This window comes from Scardinius erythrophthalmus (genome assembly GCF_964197995.2).
Source record: "Scardinius erythrophthalmus genome assembly, chromosome: 1".
Taxonomy (NCBI): Eukaryota; Metazoa; Chordata; class Actinopteri; order Cypriniformes; family Leuciscidae; genus Scardinius; species Scardinius erythrophthalmus.
Genome location: NC_138221.1, coordinates 20,761,013 through 20,784,194, shown reverse-complemented (window position 1 = coordinate 20,784,194; position 23,182 = coordinate 20,761,013). Strand labels below are relative to the sequence as shown.

At 41.3% G+C, this 23,182-nt stretch overlaps 1 protein-coding gene and 1 pseudogene across 2 annotated transcripts; one reads left to right on the top strand and one right to left on the bottom strand.

Annotated features, from left to right (window-relative positions):
• The first annotated feature begins 1,019 nt into the window (after positions 1-1,019).
• LOC308695208 (nuclear factor 7, ovary-like) lies at positions 1,020-5,809 on the top strand (annotated as a pseudogene). Its single transcript has 6 exons — positions 1,020-1,416; positions 1,495-1,590; positions 2,793-3,023; positions 3,101-3,123; positions 3,205-3,323; positions 5,310-5,809. The product of its transcript is annotated as a nuclear factor 7, ovary-like (transcript).
• Positions 5,810-6,374: 565 nt separating this feature from the next.
• Positions 6,375-21,348, bottom strand: LOC308700392 (uncharacterized protein). The gene is made up of 7 exons (XM_081381999.1): positions 21,072-21,348; positions 17,670-17,996; positions 17,254-17,580; positions 8,457-8,504; positions 8,231-8,311; positions 7,360-7,435; positions 6,375-7,267 (listed from the first exon to the last, which is right to left on the bottom strand). The coding sequence occupies exons 1-6, from the start codon at positions 21,130-21,132 to the stop codon at positions 7,380-7,382; spliced, it is 900 nt and encodes a 299-aa protein (XP_081238125.1). The 5' UTR covers positions 21,133-21,348; the 3' UTR covers positions 6,375-7,267; positions 7,360-7,379.
• Between the last annotated feature and the right edge of the window lie 1,834 nt (positions 21,349-23,182).

Genomic DNA, 23,182 nt, shown 5'->3' with positions numbered 1-23,182 from the left:
ATGTGCTCACTAAAACCTGGAATGAGATCCCACAGCACATCAGAACTATCACATCAAGAAGACTATTTAAAATAACATTTGCTCGCCATTTAATGGACAGGTATATCTGTGACCATTGAGACGGCTCTATAGCCCTGTTGCCCAATATCTTGGTTTGTGTGTCTGTTGTTGTCTCTAGCTGTCTAGTGTGTGAGCTTTGTTGTGTATGTGGTTTATATGTTCTGCAGAGCAGGAACCTGCTGAAAATCAGTTTTATACTGAGCCAGGCCCGATTGTCCTTAATCTTTTCCTGTTTTGAAAATATAAAATAAATAAATAAATAAAAAGCTTATTCTGTAGTATTTTGCTCAAGTAAGAATAATCTAAAAGGGCTCATGACATGAAAAATCAAAATTACCTTGATATTTTGACGGTGCTGCTCTGCTGGTGACCCGGACTCGTGTACATTGGCCAGTTTTTGATAGTTGTTTATGTTTATGTGGCATTTCAAGTGCTGTTTTTAGACAGGAATGAGTCAAATAAAGTGGCCTGTATAAGTATTAATTCAGCACTTATTGCTGTTTCATTATAATGAAATAAAATAATGTGATTTTAAGTGATCAAAATGTAACTGTACTGTTTTTTGTGTGTTTTTTTTTATTATTATCAATATTTGTGTTCTCTCATGAGTTCATTTGAGTTTGATCTGAGCATTATACACTACCTGAGTGAGTCAATGCTTCACATTTTGTTAAACTTTAACCTGGAGGTGCGGTCTGACCTAATTCACAACATAACCAAAGTTAATAATAAACTCCACCGTCTAACAACACTGACCAGGAAGAGTCTGACTCATTATTTCTCCTTTCTGTCAAACTCACTCTCAAAAAAAAAAAAAAAAAAAAAAAAAAATCAGTGATCAGTGGAGAACGAAGAAAAACACTTTCAAGAAGATCTTTGTGATTCTCTGGTTATTAATTTTTGCAACATCATTCAGAAAGTGAAGTAAAGTTTAGATTGCTGGAGCTCAAATAGTGAAAATGGCTTCAGCAGCTGAAGATGATTATATTTGTCCCGTGTGTCATGAAATCTTCAAGGATCCTGTTTTTTTTATCATGTAGCCACAGTGTCTGTAAAGAGTGTCTTCAACAGTTCTGGAGAACCAAGAAAACACAGGAGTGTCCTTTCTGCAGGAGAAGATCCTCAAGTGATGAACCTCCATTCAATCTGGTGTTAAAAAACTTGTGCGAGTCGTTCCTGAAGGAGAGAAAGGAGAAGCGTTCATCAGGATCTGAGGAGATCTGCAGTTTACACAGTGAGAAACTCAAACTCTTCTGTCTGGAGGACAAACAGCCTATGTGTTTAGTGTGTATTGATTCACAGAAACATGACAATCATAAAGTCAGACCAATCAGTAAAGTGGTTTCATCATATAAGGTAAGAAAGATTTATTTAAGGATTTGAACACATTACAGAAATATCTGGTGTCTTATAGATTTTCACTTTAAATTCTAGGAAGAGCTCAATACAGCACTGAAGTCCTTACAGGAGAAACTTAAACACGATGAAAACATTAAAGGAGAGTTTGAGGAAACAGTTCAACACATCAAGGTGAGGATTGATGGATGAAAAATATTGATGACACTTGTACGTAGAAATGTCTTCAAGAGAATACACAATTTGAAGACATTCATACGTGCATGTGTCATCAGTATTTTAATATTATTTTATAATTATAAGTAACTTTAGAGACTTTTTATTCAAACCTCTGTTCACAGAAACACTAAATGACCAAAAATGTCTAAAGCACCAGCACATAATTCGGTTTAATATGATGCATTTTCATTCAGACATGGTTGCAATATTTTAGTTATAATGTTCATAGAGTTAATAAAAATGCTTTATTGACTGATGTTCCTTAAAGGTTCAGTTGTTATGCTTTCAACAGATTACTTGTAATTTGGAATCAGTAACCGACTACAATTTGTATGACAAAAATTGTAGTTAGTAAATTAATCCATTACACATTTAAGGTAACAATCTTTTTACTTTTTAATTACTTTTCACCTAACTTGTTTACCATGTTGATTTGAATAGGATAATCTTGTACCATATTGATATAAAAATACAAAGAGAAAGAAAATACATATATTCCATTCGTTGTAATTATACACATGAAGTGAATTAAATATAACATTACGCCAGGGTTTCCTAGACTGGGGTTCGTGATGGAACTGCAGGGGGTTTGTGAGTTTAATGAAAAGCTTTTAATATTAATTGTAATATTAACCTAACTAAATCTCAGGGGGTACTTCAAGTAAACGTATTAAGTCAAAGAGGTTCAGCTGACAAAAAAGTTGGAATAAATGGAATTTAAATATGAAAGATATGAATTGATGAATCAATGAATTATTAATAATGTACAGCCATTGTGAGCACAACATGTAATCATGTAATCAATATAAAAGTAGTCTGATTACGAGTATTTTAAAAAGTATTATAATCTAATTACAAGCACTTCATTTTTGGAATCTGATTATGGAATCCATATTACATGTAATTAGTTACTACCCAGCAAAATATTACATATGAATGTATCTTATTCATAAGCCATTTAAAACTTTGTCACTTTGTGAAGAGAGGCTGATGAGATTTTTCACCCTACAAAGACAGAACATCTACAACTATAGTACAAGTACTTCAGAAAGTTAAAGTTGTAGCTAACTAACCCACATTTAGCCACTCACGCTTCATTCTGCTCCAGAATAAGTTGTGCCTTTGAGATGATTGATGTGAATATGATTTGATTTCAGTTTCAAGCTGAGCGCACAGAGTGTCAGATTAAACAGCAGTTTGAGAAGCTTCATCAGTTTCTCAGAGATGAAGAAGAAGCTACAGTCACTGCACTGAGGGAGGAAGAGGAGCAGAAGAAGCAGATGATGAAGGAGAAGCTGGAGGAGATGAACACACACATCTCAGCTCTTTCAGACACAATCAAAGACATGGAGGAGATGATGAAAGCCAATGACGTCTGCTTTCTCAAGGTCTGATTTCAGATCATTGACTGATCATTGGTTCATTGATTGAGTTCTTGGTGATAAATGGTCTGTTTGTTCTGCAGGAGTTTCCAGTCTCAATGGAAAGGTGAGTGATCTGCTGGTGTCTCTGGTCTCTCTGGTTCTGATCCAAAGCCACTGCAGTTCTGACTACTGAATGTTCTTCCAGAGTCCAGATCTCACAGCCGGATCCACAGATACCTTCAGGAGCTTTGATTCATGTGCCACGTTACTTGGGCAACCTGCCATTCAGAGTCTGGAAGAAGATGCAGAACATCGTCCAAAATAGTGAGTCTAGAGAAGATCTGTAATGTTACACATACAGATGGGTGGATAGTTAATGTTTTTTCATGACACAGTACATGTATAGTAGATTATTTGATGGTTTGTAGTAAGGGAAGATCATACTAGGTCTGATAGTAAATATTTTCAATTATGTTCTTATGCACATCCTGATTTTGCTGAGTTAGAAGTGTTCCTGGGTCAATATATTTTGTTGATCCTGGAACAACATTCATGTCCGAAAATTTAATCCTAACCATATTCCCACCTTTAAACCTAACCCTACCCATAAGTTATCCCTAAAATCAAAGGGAAATGACAGGTGAATAACACTGATGTAGAATCACCTAACCCTGGTTATGAGCCTAAACTTGACATAAACTGTAAACTTGTCCCTCAAATCTGATTGGTTGATTGGAATGTTGTTCCAGGATCAACAAAGATGTTGATCCAGGAAAAAGTTGCACTTGGTGAAATCAGGTTCTGCTGTTATAACAATGATTTTTTTTGACTCCTTTCTTCATCAATTCAAGTCCAGAACAGTGTATAAATGAAAAGAATGAAGACTGGGTTCTCCAGACTGACATCACTGGAGAACCTCTGATATAATATCGTGTACTCAAGGAACCCAATCAGCACATATTTGAAGTACCTTATAATGGTGTCACTGGAGGGATAGTTGACAGTCTCTAGAGATCATGCAGAAACTTGTGTGCTCATTTCATAAACTCTTCAGTGAACTAGCTGATATAAAAATTATCCTGAGGTTCTGCCAGTGTGCTGATCTGAGGAACCTCAAATGGTGACTTAATGATGAATGTCTGTTCAACTAATGACATTTTGACTTAACCAGCACAGAAGAACCTGCTTTGCTGGACAACACAGTGGTTGTCTCTTATATAAACCTCCAGGGTGGGCTGCTTTCACTCCCCCAGTCGAGGCTGGTGCAGCAGACCTTGCTTTGAACCATGGGAAAACTGTTCTCATTGATGGCATTTTACATTCCTGGGCATTCGAATGTGGGAGCAGACATCCCAACCAGCACCATCTGGGCCGTGTGGAATCCATGAGTACCAAATGTGGGCCAGATCTGGGCTGACATTATATTGCTGTCTGGGATCCTGTCAAGACATAGGCTGAGGCCCAGGGGGAGGTTCAGCAGAGCGGAAGTGGACCTGTTCACCTCTGTAGAGTCTATTCCCTCTGGTTTTTCCCGAGGGGGACCCACTTCTACAGTCTGGTCTCTCGACTGAGGTTGTTGAGACCATTCTGAATGCTAGAGCTCCCTCCGCAAGGACACTTTTATTCGATTTTACAGTTTGTATATGGATCCAACCCCAGGCTCAAGTCCTTTTGAGTTGATCCATTCTTTTGGCTCACAAGGTCTGTGCTTGTGTCTTTTTACAGCTTTGTTGGGCAGGCATTCTTTCAGGATGGCGTATTGGGTATTTCACTCCCATAACGTCTAAAAACCATGTCTCAGCACTGAGTTCCCTCTAAAGGGAACGTCTCAGGTTACGTATGTAACCCGGTTACCTAAGAAGGGAACGAGGCGCTGTGTTGCATTGCCATACTTTAGCATACCTGCGTATATCTTCCTTCAGACAATCAAAATCTGATGACGTTTGACACAGTTCCCCTTTATGGTCTTGACGCACCATGCTACATAACCTGACCCTTTCGTCGGCTATTGAATTGATGTAATTTCACACGTTTCAGACACCAGCGCACGCAGGAGCATTCCTATTGCATCAACACCATGATACACATCTTCTTGTTTCCTTCTCAGGGAACCAGGATACTTACATTCCTGAGAGATGATTCTGTTAATGGGACACACATGTCTGAATCACATATTTAATGTTTATAGTTGCTGTGATGCACCATAAAACACTGATGGTAAAAATTACTATGAAACTACTAACACCGACAATGTGTCTGTTCAACAGAACGAGTGTCATAATTCATAATCTGCTGATTATGTCTCATCAGCTCCTGTGATTCTGGATCCAAACACTGCAAATCCACGTCTCGTCCTGTCTGATGATCTGACCAGTGTGAAACGGAGAAGAAACGAACAACTGCCTCCTGATAATCCAGAGAGATTTGACTGTTATGACTGTGTTGTGGGTTCAGAGGGTTTTAACTCAGGAACACACTGCTGGGATGTGGAGGTTAAAGAGAGTTTAGTCTGGAGTCTTGGTGTAACTACAGCATCAAACCAGAGAAAGGGAAACCTTTTCTTTAACACTGATGTCTGGTGTGTGCGATATGATCAGTTCAAATCACCATTTGAACAGTATGGCTTTCTTGTAAAACAGAGGCTAATGAGTGTGAGAGTGAATCTGGACTATGACAGAGGAACGGTGTCATTCTCTGATCCTGTAACTAACACACATCTACACACATTCACAACAACCTTCATTCACACACTCTTTCCATTCTTCTGCAGTCGTTACCCTGTGAGGATCTTTCCGGTCAGTATTCAATAAACGTTACACCTGTAGGTCTGGATCCTGTTTTCATCTTTTGCAGTCATCATGTGTAATAGAATGAGGATTGGTTATGTCTGCTGGTAAAACATAACGGTAGGACGTGAATGGTAAAGGACAGTGTTTTGAGTGTGGCGGTGTCCAAAATTGCATCCTCTTTTCAGTAGATACATATAGTATGAATGTGTGTTGTATGAGCAGGCACAGCATATCAATGTACCATCAGGAAGATGTTGGACTCCAACTGTCTAAACCCAAAATTTGTTTTAATGTCAAGCTCCAACATCTGACAGAATGTCAGATATTGGTCAGAATAAATGCCTCATTGTAAAAACAAAAAACTAGCAAAAATGTAAAAAGAAAAGCTGACTTCTTAATCACATGTCCAGAGCCACTGCTGTTACATAAAACTACCACGTGCTGGCTGATGAACAGATTTTATTATACGTACGCTAGCGCATGTGTACAAGTGGAATGCACAGCCTTTCAAAGTATACTCCATTTGATAGCATGCTTGGTGGCTACTGTCGCCTCGAAAAAATCACTCTCGAAGTCATGGGGATTTGATGCCAGAAGATACAATTTATTACAAAGAAATTAAGCCGAGTTGGTCTGCAGAACAACTGCTGGACCAGTTCTAGCACAGTCTTTTCATACAGTTTTCCTTTAGTTCTCCTCCAAGTGGGGGTAAATACATCACATACATTCTCAAACACTGCAACACTATTGTTTATTAATTCTTCCATTTTTAAATGTCTGAAATCAGTCTGTTTTTTTAAAGTTGAACAAGAGTCCCCAACCTATTTAAGATTAGAGGCCCCCAGTCATCCTATATTCTATAATGGCAGAACAAGACACACAGCTTACCATAGATTTAATGGCAGAGCGAGAGGCTCCATCATATGCAAACAAATTACATACTCTTACAGGCTTCTACACAGACACACAGTCAGCTACACAGCAAAATCCCCCAGTGTTAAATTAACACTGAGAGTGTTAAATTAACACTGAGAGTGTGGATTATATAAACTCTGAGCAGAGTGTTAAATGAACACTGAAGCAGTGTTAAAGTTAATGAGCTAATTAAGTGATTAATTTAGTGATGATTGAACATTACTGAAGACACCTGATGTTAACAAGCAGAATCACTGAAGGAGAAAATCTCAAATTGTAAGTTACCATTATGGAGAATAGTGTTTGCTTTAGTTGGGCTCTTGACCCTTATATGTTTACTTTAGATTTTGCTTGTCTGCTGTTGTTGATTTATAACAGTCAGATATACAATCCACAAGAAAATGACCTAGAACAAATTTACAGATTTGCCTTGAAGGCAAATGTCCATAAAATCCATATAAATGAAAATAAATCAGGCCTTTTATTTGTAAAAATATTTTAATCTAAACTTAATGGTTTCACTATTTCTTCAGGGTGCTCAGAGTTTTTCACCCCTCTTTTTTTCTGAGAATAAAAAAAAGAAAAAGAAAACAATAAACGATCCTCAATACGTTTTTGGTATTTTAAATATTCTTGCAGATTTGCTCAACACTTACCAGTATTTTATTATAATATTTTATTGTAATTTTGCAGGCATCTCTATTTCCTCTGGGTTCTGCAAGTCCTTCCTCCCTGCAAAATAAAACCATTGACTGACATCTCGTATAATTCGAAATAGAACCATTGACTGACTTCAGTAACCACAGTAAAAGGAAAGTATTACTGGTTTATTGAACTGTCATATGAAATCAGTGTCACATTTTCAATCGTGATGGTATTAAGCACACTTGATCGTGTGATGTTGCTGAACTGTATCATATGTTATAAATATAAAACTCCACATTTTTATTTTTCACCACAGAATGTTAACAGAGTTTCTTTGTGTGTGCTACTTTCATAGACTGTTATAAAACTGTGCTCATTTGTTTCGATTTCTCCTCAAGAGGCTGCGCGAGCCTCAACAGCGCAACCTTGTTAAGCTTCTTGACCACTGAGTGAGTCCGAAACTTTCGTATTCGTTTTTTCATATTCGTCATTCAGTGGCTCTGATTAGTCGAAACACCTCTCAAAATACTTGCTACGGATGCGAAAAACACAGAAAATCGAACCCGATCCGATTTTTTTTTAATGACGGACGAAAGTTTCGGAGGCAATGTCTAAACTGATTGACACATTGTGAGGTCGTATTTACCTCATGAGCGTGAGAGTCAGGCGCTCTAACAAGGAGGCTAAAGACTGCAGCCTATAGTGTCCATCGCTAGAGCGCCTATTGAGAGGAGTGAGGTTTACTCGCACAGCAACTACTAGCCTCCGTTACACGTGCCCCTCTGGAAAAATGTAATGCCCGTCCGTGAATTTGTGTCTGTGTGTTTTTTTATGATTGCAGATGAGTGTGAATGATCATATTGTGTGTGGTTCAAAACTCACCAGCTCTTCTTGCACAGATGATCTGAAGAAGAATCACAGTAGGAGCAGCAAACACTGCGATCTCAACAATAGTCACAATCACTGCAGGAAACATGAGAGGAAGAAGAGAAACTGTACATGACTGAAGTCAAGGGTATTCAACTATCAACAGTTATTGATGAAGCTTTTACAGACTGACTGATAGTTTATTGTTATAAAGCTGTCAGTATAAATGAACGTGTCGTACCTCTGTATATTAATCCAGCAGTCACGCTGACTTCAGTTTCTCCTGGATCTGTGGATCACGTCTGTTAGTTCAGTTCAACACATAATGCCACATATACACAGCATCATCATCACATAATACTTTAGCTTCATATCACAGAAATGATGGACCTTGAATTCTGGATCATCAATATAAAGTGATTGTTATACATTTATGTACTTTAATGGTTTGTCTTCATTCAGCATTATAACAGGGCAAGTTTGAAAACATTTGTAAACCTGTAAACACATGAAACCATTTCTACTTTGAGTTCAGCCAATCACAGTGAAGTGTCTATTTACACTAACTCCGCCCACTGATGTCTGATTGGGCCAGACAAAATGATGTTAGACGCTGGATTGTCCACAGTAGCAATAGTGTAGGGTTAAGGCAGTGGCAGAAAGTTGACGCAAAGTCTAATCCTTATTTTGCAGAACTCGCTCTACGCCATTTTTAACATCACATATCAGATCGAAAAGGCATTTATTTTCAATTAAAAATCAGAAAATATGCCAAGAGTGGAAATAAAGTGTCTAACGTGTGTTTAATAATAAAGTATACTTACAACGTTTGTAAATCGTTAGCATACCAGTTTTTAATAATTTATAAATATCATGTTTTGTAAATGATTAGTTCATAAATAACTAATCATTTACATAACTTACTTATAACTGAATTAACAAGATATTTATAAAAAGTTAGCACATCACTTATTAATAATTTATAAATATAAAGTCATTTTTTTTGTAAATGATTAACTCATCATTAACTAATGACTTATCAGTGATAAATGTACCAAAAAATCTTGAGCACATTGACAAACGTATTACTTTGCACACAGTTCTCCATCTCTTAATGTCGTCACAGAGGAATCAATTATATATCTAGGGACTGATTCTAGAAGAAAACCACATCTGTTAACTCATTAAAATATGATTGAAATCGTCTCGGTTATGGATGTAACCCTCGTTCTAGGGATGGGCGATATATCGCATGCGATTGTTATGCGCATCTCATCAGTAAAGCCGGTTCCTTGATTAGTAGTAAATCGCCTTCACCTGCTTTCAGATGGAGCGGTGTTAAATTAACACTCCTGGGGCTGGGAGTGTATATGAGTCCACACTCAAGAGTGTTAAAGTTAATGAGATAATTAAGTGATTAATTAAGTGACTATTGAGCATTATTGAAGACACCTGATGTTAACAAGCAGAATCACTGAAGGAGAAAATCACAAATTGTAAGTTACCATTAAGGTGATGGGTGTTTGCTTTAGTTGGGCTCTAGACCATTATATGTTTACTTTAATATTTACTGTTGTTTGTCTGCTGTTATTGATTTATAACAGTTAAATGAACAAAGTAAAATATTATCTTATAGTGTTGGTTATGTGTTGACATAATCATGCTGTGATCTGAAAAAGGAAACTTATTGAGATAGTTTGGTTTAACTTGTTAGCAGCAAATTAGTGATTCTTCAGCCTATGATTATCAGTACTTTACTTATAATTCAAAATATTTAATAAACATTGTTCTGATCAAAAGACATTTAGATAAATTCATTTAAAACACAGACATCAATAATCAGCCTGTGAATCTCAACAATGGTGACAATAATAAAGCATGTTGCAGTGGCTGCCACCAATCACAACTCATTAATGGCTCCCATCATGCATTGCGGTATGAATAAATTATGATCTGAATTGTCTATGTAATTTACTTTTCCTAATTGAATATTCTGCTCGTCACCATTGTTGAGATGCATAGACTGAATCTTGACATCTGTGTGTGCCTAAAAGAACGATTTAAAAAAAAAAAAAAAACTTTTAAGAAATCCTTTAAATTATATAAAAAATTCTGGCCATTTATGCAGATTCTCTAACCAACAACATAAATCGAAGTCAGAATGAAAGATCTTAATGAGTTCAGTGATCAAGTTCAAATGATGAATGTTATAATGTAACCAACAGCAACAGATCACTTTTTTCTTTGTTCAACTGGCAGTTACAATTCAGATACAACAGCCAAACAAAATCTAAAGTAAACATATAATGGTCAAGAGCCCAACTAAAGCAAACACCCATCACCACAATGGTAACTTACAATTTGAGATTTTCTCCTTCAGTGATTCTGCTTGTTAACATCAGGTGTCTTCAATAATGTTCAATCATAACTAAATTAATCACTTAATTATCTCATTAACTTTAACACTCTTGAGTGTGGACTCATACACTCCCAGCAGTGTTAATTTACTGGAGTTTTTGCTGTGTACAAAGAGCCGTAGTTAACTGACAAGCTGAGCCATATCGCATTAATTATTGCTGCCGATACGTCCGCGATATTGATGTGATTTGGCTCAGCTTGTCAGTTAACTACGGCTCTTTGTAGTAAATGCCGCTCCATCTGAAAGCAGGTGAAGGCGATTTACTACTAATCAAGGAACCGGCTTTACTGATGAGATGCGCATAACAATCGCATGCGATATATCGCCCATCCCTACCTCGTTCCCTGAGTAGGGAACGGAGACGTTACGTCGGATGACGACGATTGGGGTTTCGCTTAGAAAGCCTCTCACCTTCGAGTATATAAAACGAGCCAATGGCAATGAAATGCCATGGGTCTGCGGAATTTGCATAGCGTATCTCCGCCCACCGCAGGGGGTATATAAGGAAGTACGCTGCAATATGCAGATATGTCTTCGCTGAGGAGCCGAGACTGAACTCAGGCGTTTTTCAGCGATACAGCGGAAGTGGCAGGAAGACGTAACGTCTCCGTTCCCTACTCAGGGAACGAGGGTTACATCCGTAACCGAGACGTTCCCTTTCGTGGTCACTACGAGTTACGTCGGATGACGACGATTGGGGTTCCAGTCTAATCACGCCACCTCAGCTGTCATCCAGTGCCCTGCGTAAGTCTGAGCTCCCTGTTGTGAGAATAGCACGAACGAAGGAGTCCTACTTAACACAGGAATACCAAGGTACACTGGGAAGCATATCTCAGGAGAAATATGCAATTATGCCCAACCATTAAGGGGGGGACTTGAGAGACACATATGACCCAGAGGGATGCATATGGGGTATCACTGAGGTGTCCAGCCGCAGGTGGAATATTTAAACCCCAGGGGTGGCAAGGTGGCTTGCCAAGGGAAAGACACACGCTCAAAAGAGACTTACAGTGGAATACACATGTGGGGGTCGCCCAAAGGGGGGACCATGCACATGGAGGCACCTAGTCAAGCGCAAGAGCTGTGTTATGGCAGATTGGCATAACTCAGGCGTTGACGTAACCAGTGCTGGAGGAACTCAGAGCTTATCAGACTCACCTGAGAAGATGATCGCACGTATCCCGTCCGTGGAGAGGAATGGCGAGCAAGCGAAGACACCTGAGCAGAATCTAGTACCGGCTGGTTGAAGCGAGTACATGAGAAGAAACTGGCTCTACTCGGAGATTATAGAATCTCTCGAATGTGTTGGGTGTCGCCCAGCCTGCAGCTCTACAAATGTCTGTTAGCGAGGTGCCATGCGCTAGAGCCCAAGAAGAAGCCACACTACGAGTGGAGTGGGCTTTCACACCAAGGGGGCATTGACGACCTTGCTGCTGGTATGCCAAAGCAATGGTATCCACTATCCAGTGAGATAACCTTTGCTTTGAGAGAGCCTTTCCCTTCAGCTTCCCACCATAACAGACAAAGAGCTGGTCTGAGGTCCTGAAACACCGCGTTCTGTCTACGTAAGCACGAAGGGCGCGTACTGGACAGAGCAGTGCCAAGGCTGGGTCTGCCTCCTCCAAGGGCAGCGCTTGCAGGTTCACTACCTGTTCTCGAAAGGGTGTGGTAGGAACCTTGGGCACGTATCCAAGCCGGGGTCTCAGGATCACGTGAGAGTTAGCCGGCCCGAATTCCAGGCACGCTTCGTCAACCGAAAATGCCTGCAGGTCCCCTACCCTCTTGATGGAGGCCAATGCAACCAGGAGCGCTGTCTACATAGACAGGAACTTAAGCTCCGCTGACTGTAAAGGCTCAAATGGAGCACTCTGCATGGCAGTTTGAACCACTGAGAGGTCCCAAGAAGGTACGAGGGGAGGACGAGGAGGATTTAGTCTCCTCGCTCCCCTCAGGAACCTGACGATCAGGTCGTGCTTCCCCAAAAGACTTACCATCAACTGCTTCGTGATGTGCGGCAATGGCGGCAACATACACTTTCAGGGTGGAGGGAGACAGCCTTCACTCCAACCCTTCTTGCAGGAAGGAAAGCACGACACTGATCGGGCATTTTGTGGGTTCTTCGTTTAGAAGAACACCAGTTGACGAAGAGGTTCCACTTCAACGCATAGGCATGTCTCGTGGACGGTGCTCTAGCGGAAGTGATGGTAGCCACCACCGCAGGTGGTAAGGTACTCAAACCTGCCTCGTCCCATCCAGGAGCCACACGTGGAGGTTCCAAAGATCGGGATGAGGGTGCCAAAGGGTGCCCCGTCCCTGAGAAAGGAGGTCCTTCCTCAGAGGAATTGGCCAGGGAGGTGCTGTCGCGAGGAGTACTAGTTCGGAGAACCAGGTCCGGTTGTGCCAATATGGGGCAACCAAAATGACCTGCTCCTCGTCCTCCCTGATCTTGCGCAAGGTCTGCGCAAGAAGGCTCACTGGGGAAAACGCATACTTGCGTAGGCCCCGCGGCCAGCTGTGCGCCAGTGCATCCGTGCCGAGCGTGCCCTCGGTCAGGGAATAAAACAGGTCGCAATGGGACGAGTCGTGGGAGGCAAACAGGTCTACCTGTGCGTCGCCGAACTGATCCCAAATCAGCTGGACCGTCTGGGGATGGAGCCGCCATTCTCCAGCGAGAGGCCGAACTCGAGACAGCTCGTCGGCCGCCTGGTTCAGGTGTCCCGGGATATAAATGGCTCGAAGCGACCTCAGATGCTTCTGACTCCATATGAGGAGGTGGCGAGCAAGTTGCGACATACGGCGGGAGCGTAGACCACCTTGTTGGTTGATGTACGCTACTGTTGCGGTATTGTCTGATCGGACTAGTACGTGCTGACCCCTGAGCAGCGCATGGAAGCGGTGCAGGGCGAGACGTACAGCCAGCAACTCGAGGCAATTGACATGCCAAAGGCGCTGGGGTCCTGTCCAGGAGCCCGCGGCAGCATGACCATTGCACATGGCGCCCCAGCCCGTGGTGGAGGCATCTGTTGATACAACAACATGCCGGGAAACTCGCTGTAAGGGCACTCCGGCCCGTAGAAAATTGAGGTTCGTCCACGGGGTGAAGGTCTGATGGCAGGCTGGAGTCACTGGGACTTGGAGCGTGCCGTGTTGCCATGCCCACCTCAGGACTCGATCGCGAAGCCAAAGCTGAAGCGGTCTCATATGAAGAAATCCCAGCGGCGTTACTGCGGCTGCGGATGCCATATGCCCCAGGAGCCTCTGAAATAATTTCAGTGGAACCGCACTCTTGCCCTCGAATTGGCGAAGACAAGTCAGCAGTGACTGCGCGCGCTCGCTCGTAAGCTGCGCGCACATGGCGACCGAGTCGATCTCCATACCGAGAAAAGAGATCCTCTGCACGGGGCAGAGTTTGCTCTTCTCCCAGTTGACCCGAAGGCCCAGACGAGCTAAGTGCCGGAGCACTAGGTCCCTGTGTTCGCAAACCTGGCCTCGAGAGTGAGCTAGGATTAGCCAGTCATCGAGATAGTTCAGGATGCGAACCCCGTGTTCCCGGAGGGGAACAAGGGCTGCCTCGACGACCTTCGTAAAGACGCGAGGAGACAGGGCTAGCCCGAAAGGGAGAACCGCGTACTGGTATGCCTGCCCCTCGAAAGCAAACCGTAGAAACGGTCTGTGTCGAGGTAAAATGGAGACATGGAAGTAGGCGTCCTTCAGGTCGATCGCTGCAAACCAATCCTGCGGCCGTACACACTGGAGGATGTGTTTGGCCGTTAACATCTTGAACGGCAGCCTGTGAAGGGAGCGGTTCAAGATGCGCAGGTCGAGGATTGGCCGTAACCCACCGGACTTCTTGGGTACAATGAAGTAGGGGCTGTAGAAGCCGGACTTCATCTCGGCTGGAGGGACAATCTCGATCGCACCCTTCGCCAGTAGGGTGGCGACCTCCGCTCTTATGACAGGGGCATTGCCCCCGACCATAGGAGGAGATATCGCGAACTGAATCGCGTAGCCGAATCTAATGGTTCTTGCGACCCAGCGGGACAGTCTGGGAAGCTCTAGCCAGGCCTCCAGAAAGTGCACCAGCGGGGTCATACGAACCACAGACGTACCGTCGGTGGGGCAGCGAGGCGGAATGACCGGCACCGGCGAGGGTGGCATAGCAGCCCTGTGCGGGGGCACGGTCATAAACCGCATCCTGCCAGAGGAGGCCAGGGGAGGGTGCGCGTCCCACGGGGGCGTCCTCTGGCAGGGGTCTGGCGACAGAGGGGGGATGAGAGGAGCGTGGCCCGTGGGCGGCGCGTGCTGTCATCCACTGCCTCTTAAAGCTCAGAGAAAGAGCATCAGTTCTTTAGAACAAGATTCTCCCCCAGCCCTCCACTGGGGGAAGGAGTGGTCCTGCTCCCAACTCCCCGAAGAACTGAGCCCTAACTCCAAGCTGCCCATCTCAGGAGTGCTGCTTAGCCAGGTGTTAGCCGGCTAAGGGGCAGAGACAGGCGGTGCCAGCCTCCAGCGACCTCCTCGTGCTCGGACCGGTGAAGGCTCGAGGGAAGGAGCCGCATGGAGGTGGCGTCGGCGGGAAGCGGACTAAGCAGACCACACCAACGGATGACCGTCAGTGCATAGCCTCAGTCCGCTTCTGGAGTGATCGAAGACTGTTGGGCGCAGTCCTCAACCACACCGCCGACCAGGCTGCCCGCCTCAAGGGTGCTGCTTAGACTGACGTGGCAGTCTAAGGGGCGGAGACGGGCAGCGCAACCCTCCTGTGACTTCCTCCTACTCAGAGCTGGTGAAGGCCCGAGGGGAGCAGCCGCATGGAGGGGGCCTTGGCGGGAAGAAGACTAAGGAGACCGCACGGATGGATGACCATCGGTACAGAACCTGAGTCTGCTTCAGGTGGCCGAAGCCACACCGCCAAAGAGCTCAGCCTGGGACATGGGGGAGCTGAGAAAAATAATTCTCAGACCCTACCACATCAACCTGGCTAAGCCCATGTCTGGACCACATAGTGGACATCACCTGACCCAGGATCACGCAGGTACCGATGTCGCCCGAGAGCGAGGTCAGCAGTGTGCGCGGCGGAACAACCAGGCCGGGCATGGGAGGCATAGCGTCCCAGCATAGGGGCGTGGTTAAAATTTTCCGCGTTCTGCCAGGGTTGGCCAGGGAAGGACTAGCGTTCCACTGCGGCCGGTTCGACAGAACTCCCGGGACAGCACTGCATCGAAGGCGCAGGCGACACACAGTACTGCATGACCGTGCCACGATAGTGACGGGGAACATACAGACCATGATCACCGTGCGATCGAAAGCAGCGAAGGCGGAGGACACCCGCGAGCCGCGAAAGTCACGTGGAGTCTCGCGCAGCGCAGGCGTCCTGATGCACGTCCGGGAGAAGCTTACAGCGCTCGGGGGGAGGGCGGGGCCACTCCAGCCGATGCTTTCAGCTGCCCGGGAAAGCATGGCTGACAGCTCTGGATCGGTCCCGGCAACGATGGCACTCCCGTGGGAGGCAACGCAGTCGAAACTTCATTTCCAGAGGAATCAAGCCCACCTTGTGATGCTGTGAGTGCATGGTCTGTGGAGGGGGGTGTGGCCCGAGGAATTGACTCGCCGGTTGTTGTGCCACACCAAACCCTCAGATCACCCTGGCCACCAGCCAAAGTATCCCTTCTCGAGGAAGAGATAAATTGGGGTGTGGCAGAGGGGACTCTACTCACATGGAGATCATTGAGTCTTGATCTATAAACATCGCGATGGTCATGTTCCCTTCTTTTTCTTTTTTTTTTTTTTTTAGTTTCTTTTTTTGCAATGAAAACATGACTCATCAACGAGCGCTGCCAAGCGTGATTAAGCCCAACACGCAAAACAGCGCTCGCGACCGTTAGGCAGATGACCGCACAGTGCGCACACACATCCAGAAAATACACGGGCGAACCGTCTTGAAAAAGACGTGCCGCGTGCAGCTCTTTTAGAGAGTGGAAAAGCTCAGCAGAGTGCTGAAGCGCCCAGGGAGAAACACACTCACTGTCGGCAGATTACTGCACAAATCAGCAGCAGGAAATGCGATCTCGCTGGAAAGCGCCGTCACACAAACACACTGAAGAGCCGCTCGTCTCGAAGAGATTTGAGATGACACTCAAAAGGCTTGTGGAGTGAAGTACTGAACTTGGCTCCGAAGCGAAAACATATCTGCATATTGCAGCGTACTTCCTTATATACCCCCTGCGGTGGGCGGAGATACGCTATGCAAATTCCGCAGACCCATGGCATTTCATTGCCATTGGCTCGTTTTATATACTCGAAGGTGAGAGGCTTTCTAAGCGAAACCCCAATCGTCGTCATCCGACGTAACTCGGAGTGACCACGAAAGGGAACTACAGGTATGAATCATCTGATTCTGAACTAACATTCATCCTTTACAGCTCAAGCTTCAACGACAGCAGTGAATCCAGTCCACATCACACTCTCACAGGATCCCTCAACTACAAACACACACGTTTCTAAAGGTACATCATCCCTGTCTTTCTCACGTCAGTGCTTTGCAGATAACTTTAGGATTATCTATCGTTACATCTAACAGAAATTCTTCCAACACTGATTCATGAGATTGTTTTCTCACCTGAATACTTGACAGTGAATCTGACTGAGGTCTTGACTTTATTTTTGAGAATAAGCTGACATCTCCACTCTCTGTTGTTATCTTCATTCAGGAGTGTTGTAGTCAGAGTGATGTTACAGTGATCTGATGATAATATATGATATCTGGAGTCTGTCTTCAGATCAACACCAGCCTGATTCACCCACAACAGCTCAAGAATCTTAGAATTGAACCAATTATCACATGGGAATCCAATATATGAATACAACTGACAAAAGAGAGTCACAGAGCGGCCTGGACTGATCTCAGTCTGTGAGGATGAAGATGAAGATGATGGAGACACTGAAACTGAACACAAGACACAAATCACAGACTCTTCAATCATCATCTGAGTTTAAAGGGAGAATTTTAAATTGACCACATAATCATAAACTTACCATGAAGAACATGCAGAAAAACACGTGCATCAGATCCTTGTTGTGTGTCATCCACATATTGTTGGCAGTTGTAAAATCCTAAATCTTCTTCTGTGACGTTCTTGATGTTCAGAGAGCAGTCAGACTCCAGACTCAGTCTCTCATGTTTCTCTGTGTCTTTATTCTTTATCCCTCGATCAATCAGTTTAACTGCTGTTGAATATCCCAAGCTGTTAGAGTAGGTCCATGTAGTTTTAGATTTGCAGTCAGAAAGAGCATTAATACAGGGCAGACGCACATTTTCACCAGATCTGATGAACACATGATCATCATTCACTCCACTGGTTCCTGAAACACAAGTACATTTGAGTGATCATTATTATATTAATAAATGAAACTACAAACAAACCCCTGTGACAACAGGACATTCTCAGTGTCAAATATCAGTTATTCAGCAGGACTGTGCAAAAATATTGATACAGCTAACTATTGTGATATTGTTTATATCTTTTAATTTATTAATGAAATGTAATCAATTAAAATAAATAATTAAAACATATTAAATAATAAAATACAATACATTAAATAACTACATTTAATTTAATAATTTATATTATTTTTTATATAATTGTTTTTATTTTTTATTATTTCACAGTATGAGTGCACAGCCAGATAACAGATGTTTCTTATAAGAACGTTCTCCAAACACACAACTGACTGTTTTTCTAATTAGCCACGCCCCCTTGTTAACTTGTTTCTAGTCTTAGTCTTTGTGAGTTCTTGTTATTGTATGTTAGTTGTTTGGTTAGTTCCTGTTTCCCTAGTCTGAGTTTGTCTAGTTTTGGTTTTTTTTTTATAAAGTTTGCTGCACGTGGTGTCTTCCTCCTATCATTCAACCTCAACGTTACAGTATGAGTGCACAGCCAGATAACAGATGTTTCTTATAAGAACATTCTCCAAACACACAACTGACTTCAGCCACAGCCTTAGATGAAATAAAAGAAGACATTAAATCTGTGAAGATCTCAGCAGAGGAGGATTAAACAACTCCACAAACAGCATTACCAGCTTCACTTATTTCTAACCAGGGGTGCGTTTCCCAAAGCCAACTATGGTCGCAAGTTCCGTTGTTACCTATAGAGTTCAATGGGAATTGCGATCATAGTTGGCCAACGATGCTTTTGGGAAACGCACCCCAGACTGACTTTATTTCTGTTAGACGTCTACAGAAGCTCTTATTGAGAATTAACAGAGGTTTAGATGTTGAGATCTTATTATTTCATTTGACATTACCATCATGGTGATCAGTGTTTGCTTTAGTTGGGCTCTAGACTTTTAGACATTATATTTTCTCTGTCTGCTGTAACTGTGTTTGTAAGAGTCATTTGACAGGAAAAGCCAAACGAGAACACATCCAGACAATGTCGGTTAGATATTGATGATAACAATGAAATCATCACCTAGTTTTAGTATGCAGTCTTCCTGAGGTGTTATTAATTTAATATTTTAAATTATAATAGCCCTGTGATTATACAGTATGAGATCCAGCAATGTCATAATAATTAATGAAGAATTTTTAAATGTGTCATTTAGACACAAATAGACATTAAGAATCAGCGAATGAATCTCAACAATGGTGACGGTCAAAAGCTTCATGCTGCAATGCATATTGGGTATCTAGTCTTTCTGCACTGGATTATATTATCACTACCGGTCAAAAGTTTTAGATCGGTAAGATTTTTTATGTTTTTAAAAGAAGTCTCTTCTGCTCACCAAGGCTGCATTTATTTGATTTAAAAATACAAACAAAAAGTAATATTGTGAAATATTATTCCAATGTAAATCATCTGTTTTCTATGTGAATATATCGTAAAGTGTAATTTATTCCTGTGACCAAAGCTGAATTTTCAGCATCATTACTCATGTCTTCAGTGTGTCACATGATCCTTCAGAAATCATTCTAATATGATGAAAAGAAACATTTATGATTATTATCAATGTTGAAAATAGTTTTTACATTTTTATTTCATGATGCTATGATGAATAGAAAGTTTAAAAAAAAACAGCATTTATCTGAAATCTAAAGCTTTTGTAACATTAAACACTACCCTTCAAAAGTTTGGGGTCAGTAAGAATTTTTATTTTATTTTTGGGGGAAAGAAATAAAATAAATCAATACCTTTATTCATCAAGGATGAGTTAAACTGATCAAAAGTGACAGTAAAGAAGACATTTATAATGTTAGAAAATATTCTATTTTAAATAAATGCTGTTCTTTTGAACTTTCTAATCATCAAAGAATTTTGAAAAAAAATTCTACAAAACTGTTTTCAACATTGATAATAATGAATGTTTTTTTTGAGCATAAAATCAGCATATTACTATGATTTGTGAAGGATCATGTGACACTGAAGACATGAGTAATGATGCTGAAAATTCAGCTTTGATCACAGGAATAAATTACACTTTACTGTATATTCACATAGAAAACAGTCATTTTAAATTGTCATAATATTTCACAATATTAGTTTTTTTTTTGTTTTTGTTTTATTAAATCAATGCAGCCTTGGTGAGCAGAAGATACTTTTTAAAAACATTAAAAATCTAACCGATCTAAAACTTTTGACCAGTAGTGTATATATATTATGAATGCACGTGCTGTGATCCCGACTCGCAGACGAGTTATCAAAATACAAAAAAATTGTTTAAAGCAAAGTAGAGGATGGTCAAGTCATGTTTATTTATATAGCGCTTTTTACAAAACATAGATCGTTTCAATGCAGCTTTACAGAGATAACAGGAAAATAATGCAACAGTTTATTTAAGGCTTTACTTTAGCTCTAGAAGAAAATAGTGTCATTGTCCATATTGTCCAAGGTCATTTAGGTTGTAAAAATCATTAGTTATTAATTTAGTTCATGTATACAGCTGGACTGAAAAAAGTGATGTCATCGTCCAGCTCAGTTCGGTTCTCATATAATGGTGTCAATGCAGACAGATCAATAATATTGTTGATAATTAAGCATGCTGACTATTTCAGTGTTATGAATGTTTACCTATTGCACTTACATTTTTATTTACAATATACTATTTCAGTTTTATAAATGTTGTGGAATCTACATTTTTAGTTAAAAGTGTTCGTGACACAAATAGCTTTGCTAATAAATTGGAATGGAAGTTTTTATTTTTCTGCTGAGTTATCAATATAATGTGATACACACACCAGAATACATCAGGTGGTACACAGCAAGTGACGGTGACTGTGAGATCAGAACATGAATGTGAGGACGAATAAAGCATGTTGAAACTAACTCATTCACAGACTCCATGCCAGACCAGCTCTAGTAAAACATTTGTATGTAAGTATATTTATATTTAACCCTTTCTCGTGAGTTTAAAGAGCATGTAGAAATGTGTTTTTACCTGTGAGAAGTGAGCAGAGAATGATCAGTCCCAGCAGACACAAATCACTCTTTTCAGCCATTTTCTGTTTCTGTCAGTCTTCCCTTCAGTTTAACACCATCAGCCCCTCAGTAAAATCAGTAAAAATGGTTCAGCAATACCTTGACTTCATGTGTAAAGACTCATAAAGTCTAGCATGAGAGTCCAGATCCGCACCAGCTTCTACTCAACTGTATGAAGCAACCAGCTAAAAGAGAGAAGAGGAACTACCAACAGAATCCACAGCCATCATCAGTGTAAATGAGAGATGATCAATGCTCGATGTGGTCAAACTGAGTTTTGAGTAACACGTTTCCAAACCTCAACAGTGAGCTCACATGTAATGTGACATGTAATATCACAATAAAAGCACAGCCCACAAGCCCACAGTCACCTTGCTCAATTAAAACCACAAAAGGTTATGCAAGAGTATAGAATACACAGTCTAACAAAGGAGAAGCAAAAGAAAAAATAAAATCCTTCATATATTGTCTTAAAAATGTTTTCATTCATCCAATAAAAAATAGGGTAATGGTTCACATCTATACTTTATTACTTGAGCCAATGAAAAAGAAATAACTTTCCCTAAACAATATTTTCATAAAACATAAAAAGTATTATTTTTCTTGCTGAAGAAAATCAATTAATTTAAATTGTTTGTTTTAGTTGTGACACGATTGTGACATGTTTTATGCTGCAATGCATGCTGGGAGCCAGCATGGTATAAAACTCAATACTGCACAGTGTCACCATTGTTGAGATTCATATGCTGATTCTTGATGTCTGTGTGTGTGTTTAAAAAAATCCCTCCAACATATTTAAAAATCCATATTCAAAATTTCTGAAATGTGGCAGGAAAGCTGGAAATATTTTATTGATAATAATTAACCACTTTTTTATTAGGGATATGATTATTGAACTATTGTACTTTATGGTGATAAACAACTATTATCACCTTATCATGTTGGTTTTTGGTTCCCTTTGCAACAAATTATGTGTATGAGTAAACACTGTTACAGAGACTCACAAAACTCACATAAAAAGCCAAGAGTCAAACTGTCCAACTAAAGGAAACACTGATCACCATAAAGGTGACCAAACATTGTCATGAAATAATTTTCCTAGACATTAAAAATATTGTTTAGCGAAAGTTTTATGTTTTCCATTGAAACCAATTTTTCAGTGTGTTTTTCCACTGAATCAGTCTGATTCTCCTCTGTCATGTTACTCCTGCCAGCTTCCTGATCCTGATCCAGTAGAGGTTTCATTTCATGTGTGATTCTCCTGTGTTCTGATTCTGGTTCGAACGATTGGTCATGAACGAATCGTTACGTTACAAAAGACTGAACGAATCAAACCTGAAGACTCAAGACTTGAACTAATCAATTCTGTATCCGGTACCGACTGCATAGCTCAGTTTATGAGGATGTCACATGATGAACGTACGACTCGAACCCGAAGATTCGAGAGTATTGCGGAAATGATCAGTGTTATTCAGAACGAAGATCTATACCATACAAGGAGACAAAAACATCTCTCATTCTCTAGACCCAAGAAGAGGAACTGTTTCTAAGAAATTGCAGAATGTCTTGTATACATGTAACACCTTTTGTTGCAAAGACATCTTCAGCTCACATTTGGACACAGTACACAGTAATTCTCCACTAAACTATTGGCTGTTGTCATGCAAGCACATACATTACATGAAGTACAATTAATTGCCATAACACTCCTTTCTTTTGATTATTATTAAAGTTTTTTTTTCAACTGCTTTCACATAAAATTCTTACTTGTTACACAATACAAACAGAACCATTCACTAAATCTTGACTAAGTCAAAGACACTTTTTTTGCAAACCACAACACACAATTCTCTATGTAACTCACAAAAATCTAACAGGAAGTATCTTAATTTCCTTTTTCAAACACAACCTATCAAAATGCCACAATAATTCATCAGATCCTCACACACTCTCCTCACGTGTGCAAATGTTACGCCTCTGTAAAAGAGGAAATAGAAAGTACGACACGGACACGATGTAGCTTCAGTCAAGTCCAGTGTTGTAATGGACGAACATATTCATATGCATTAG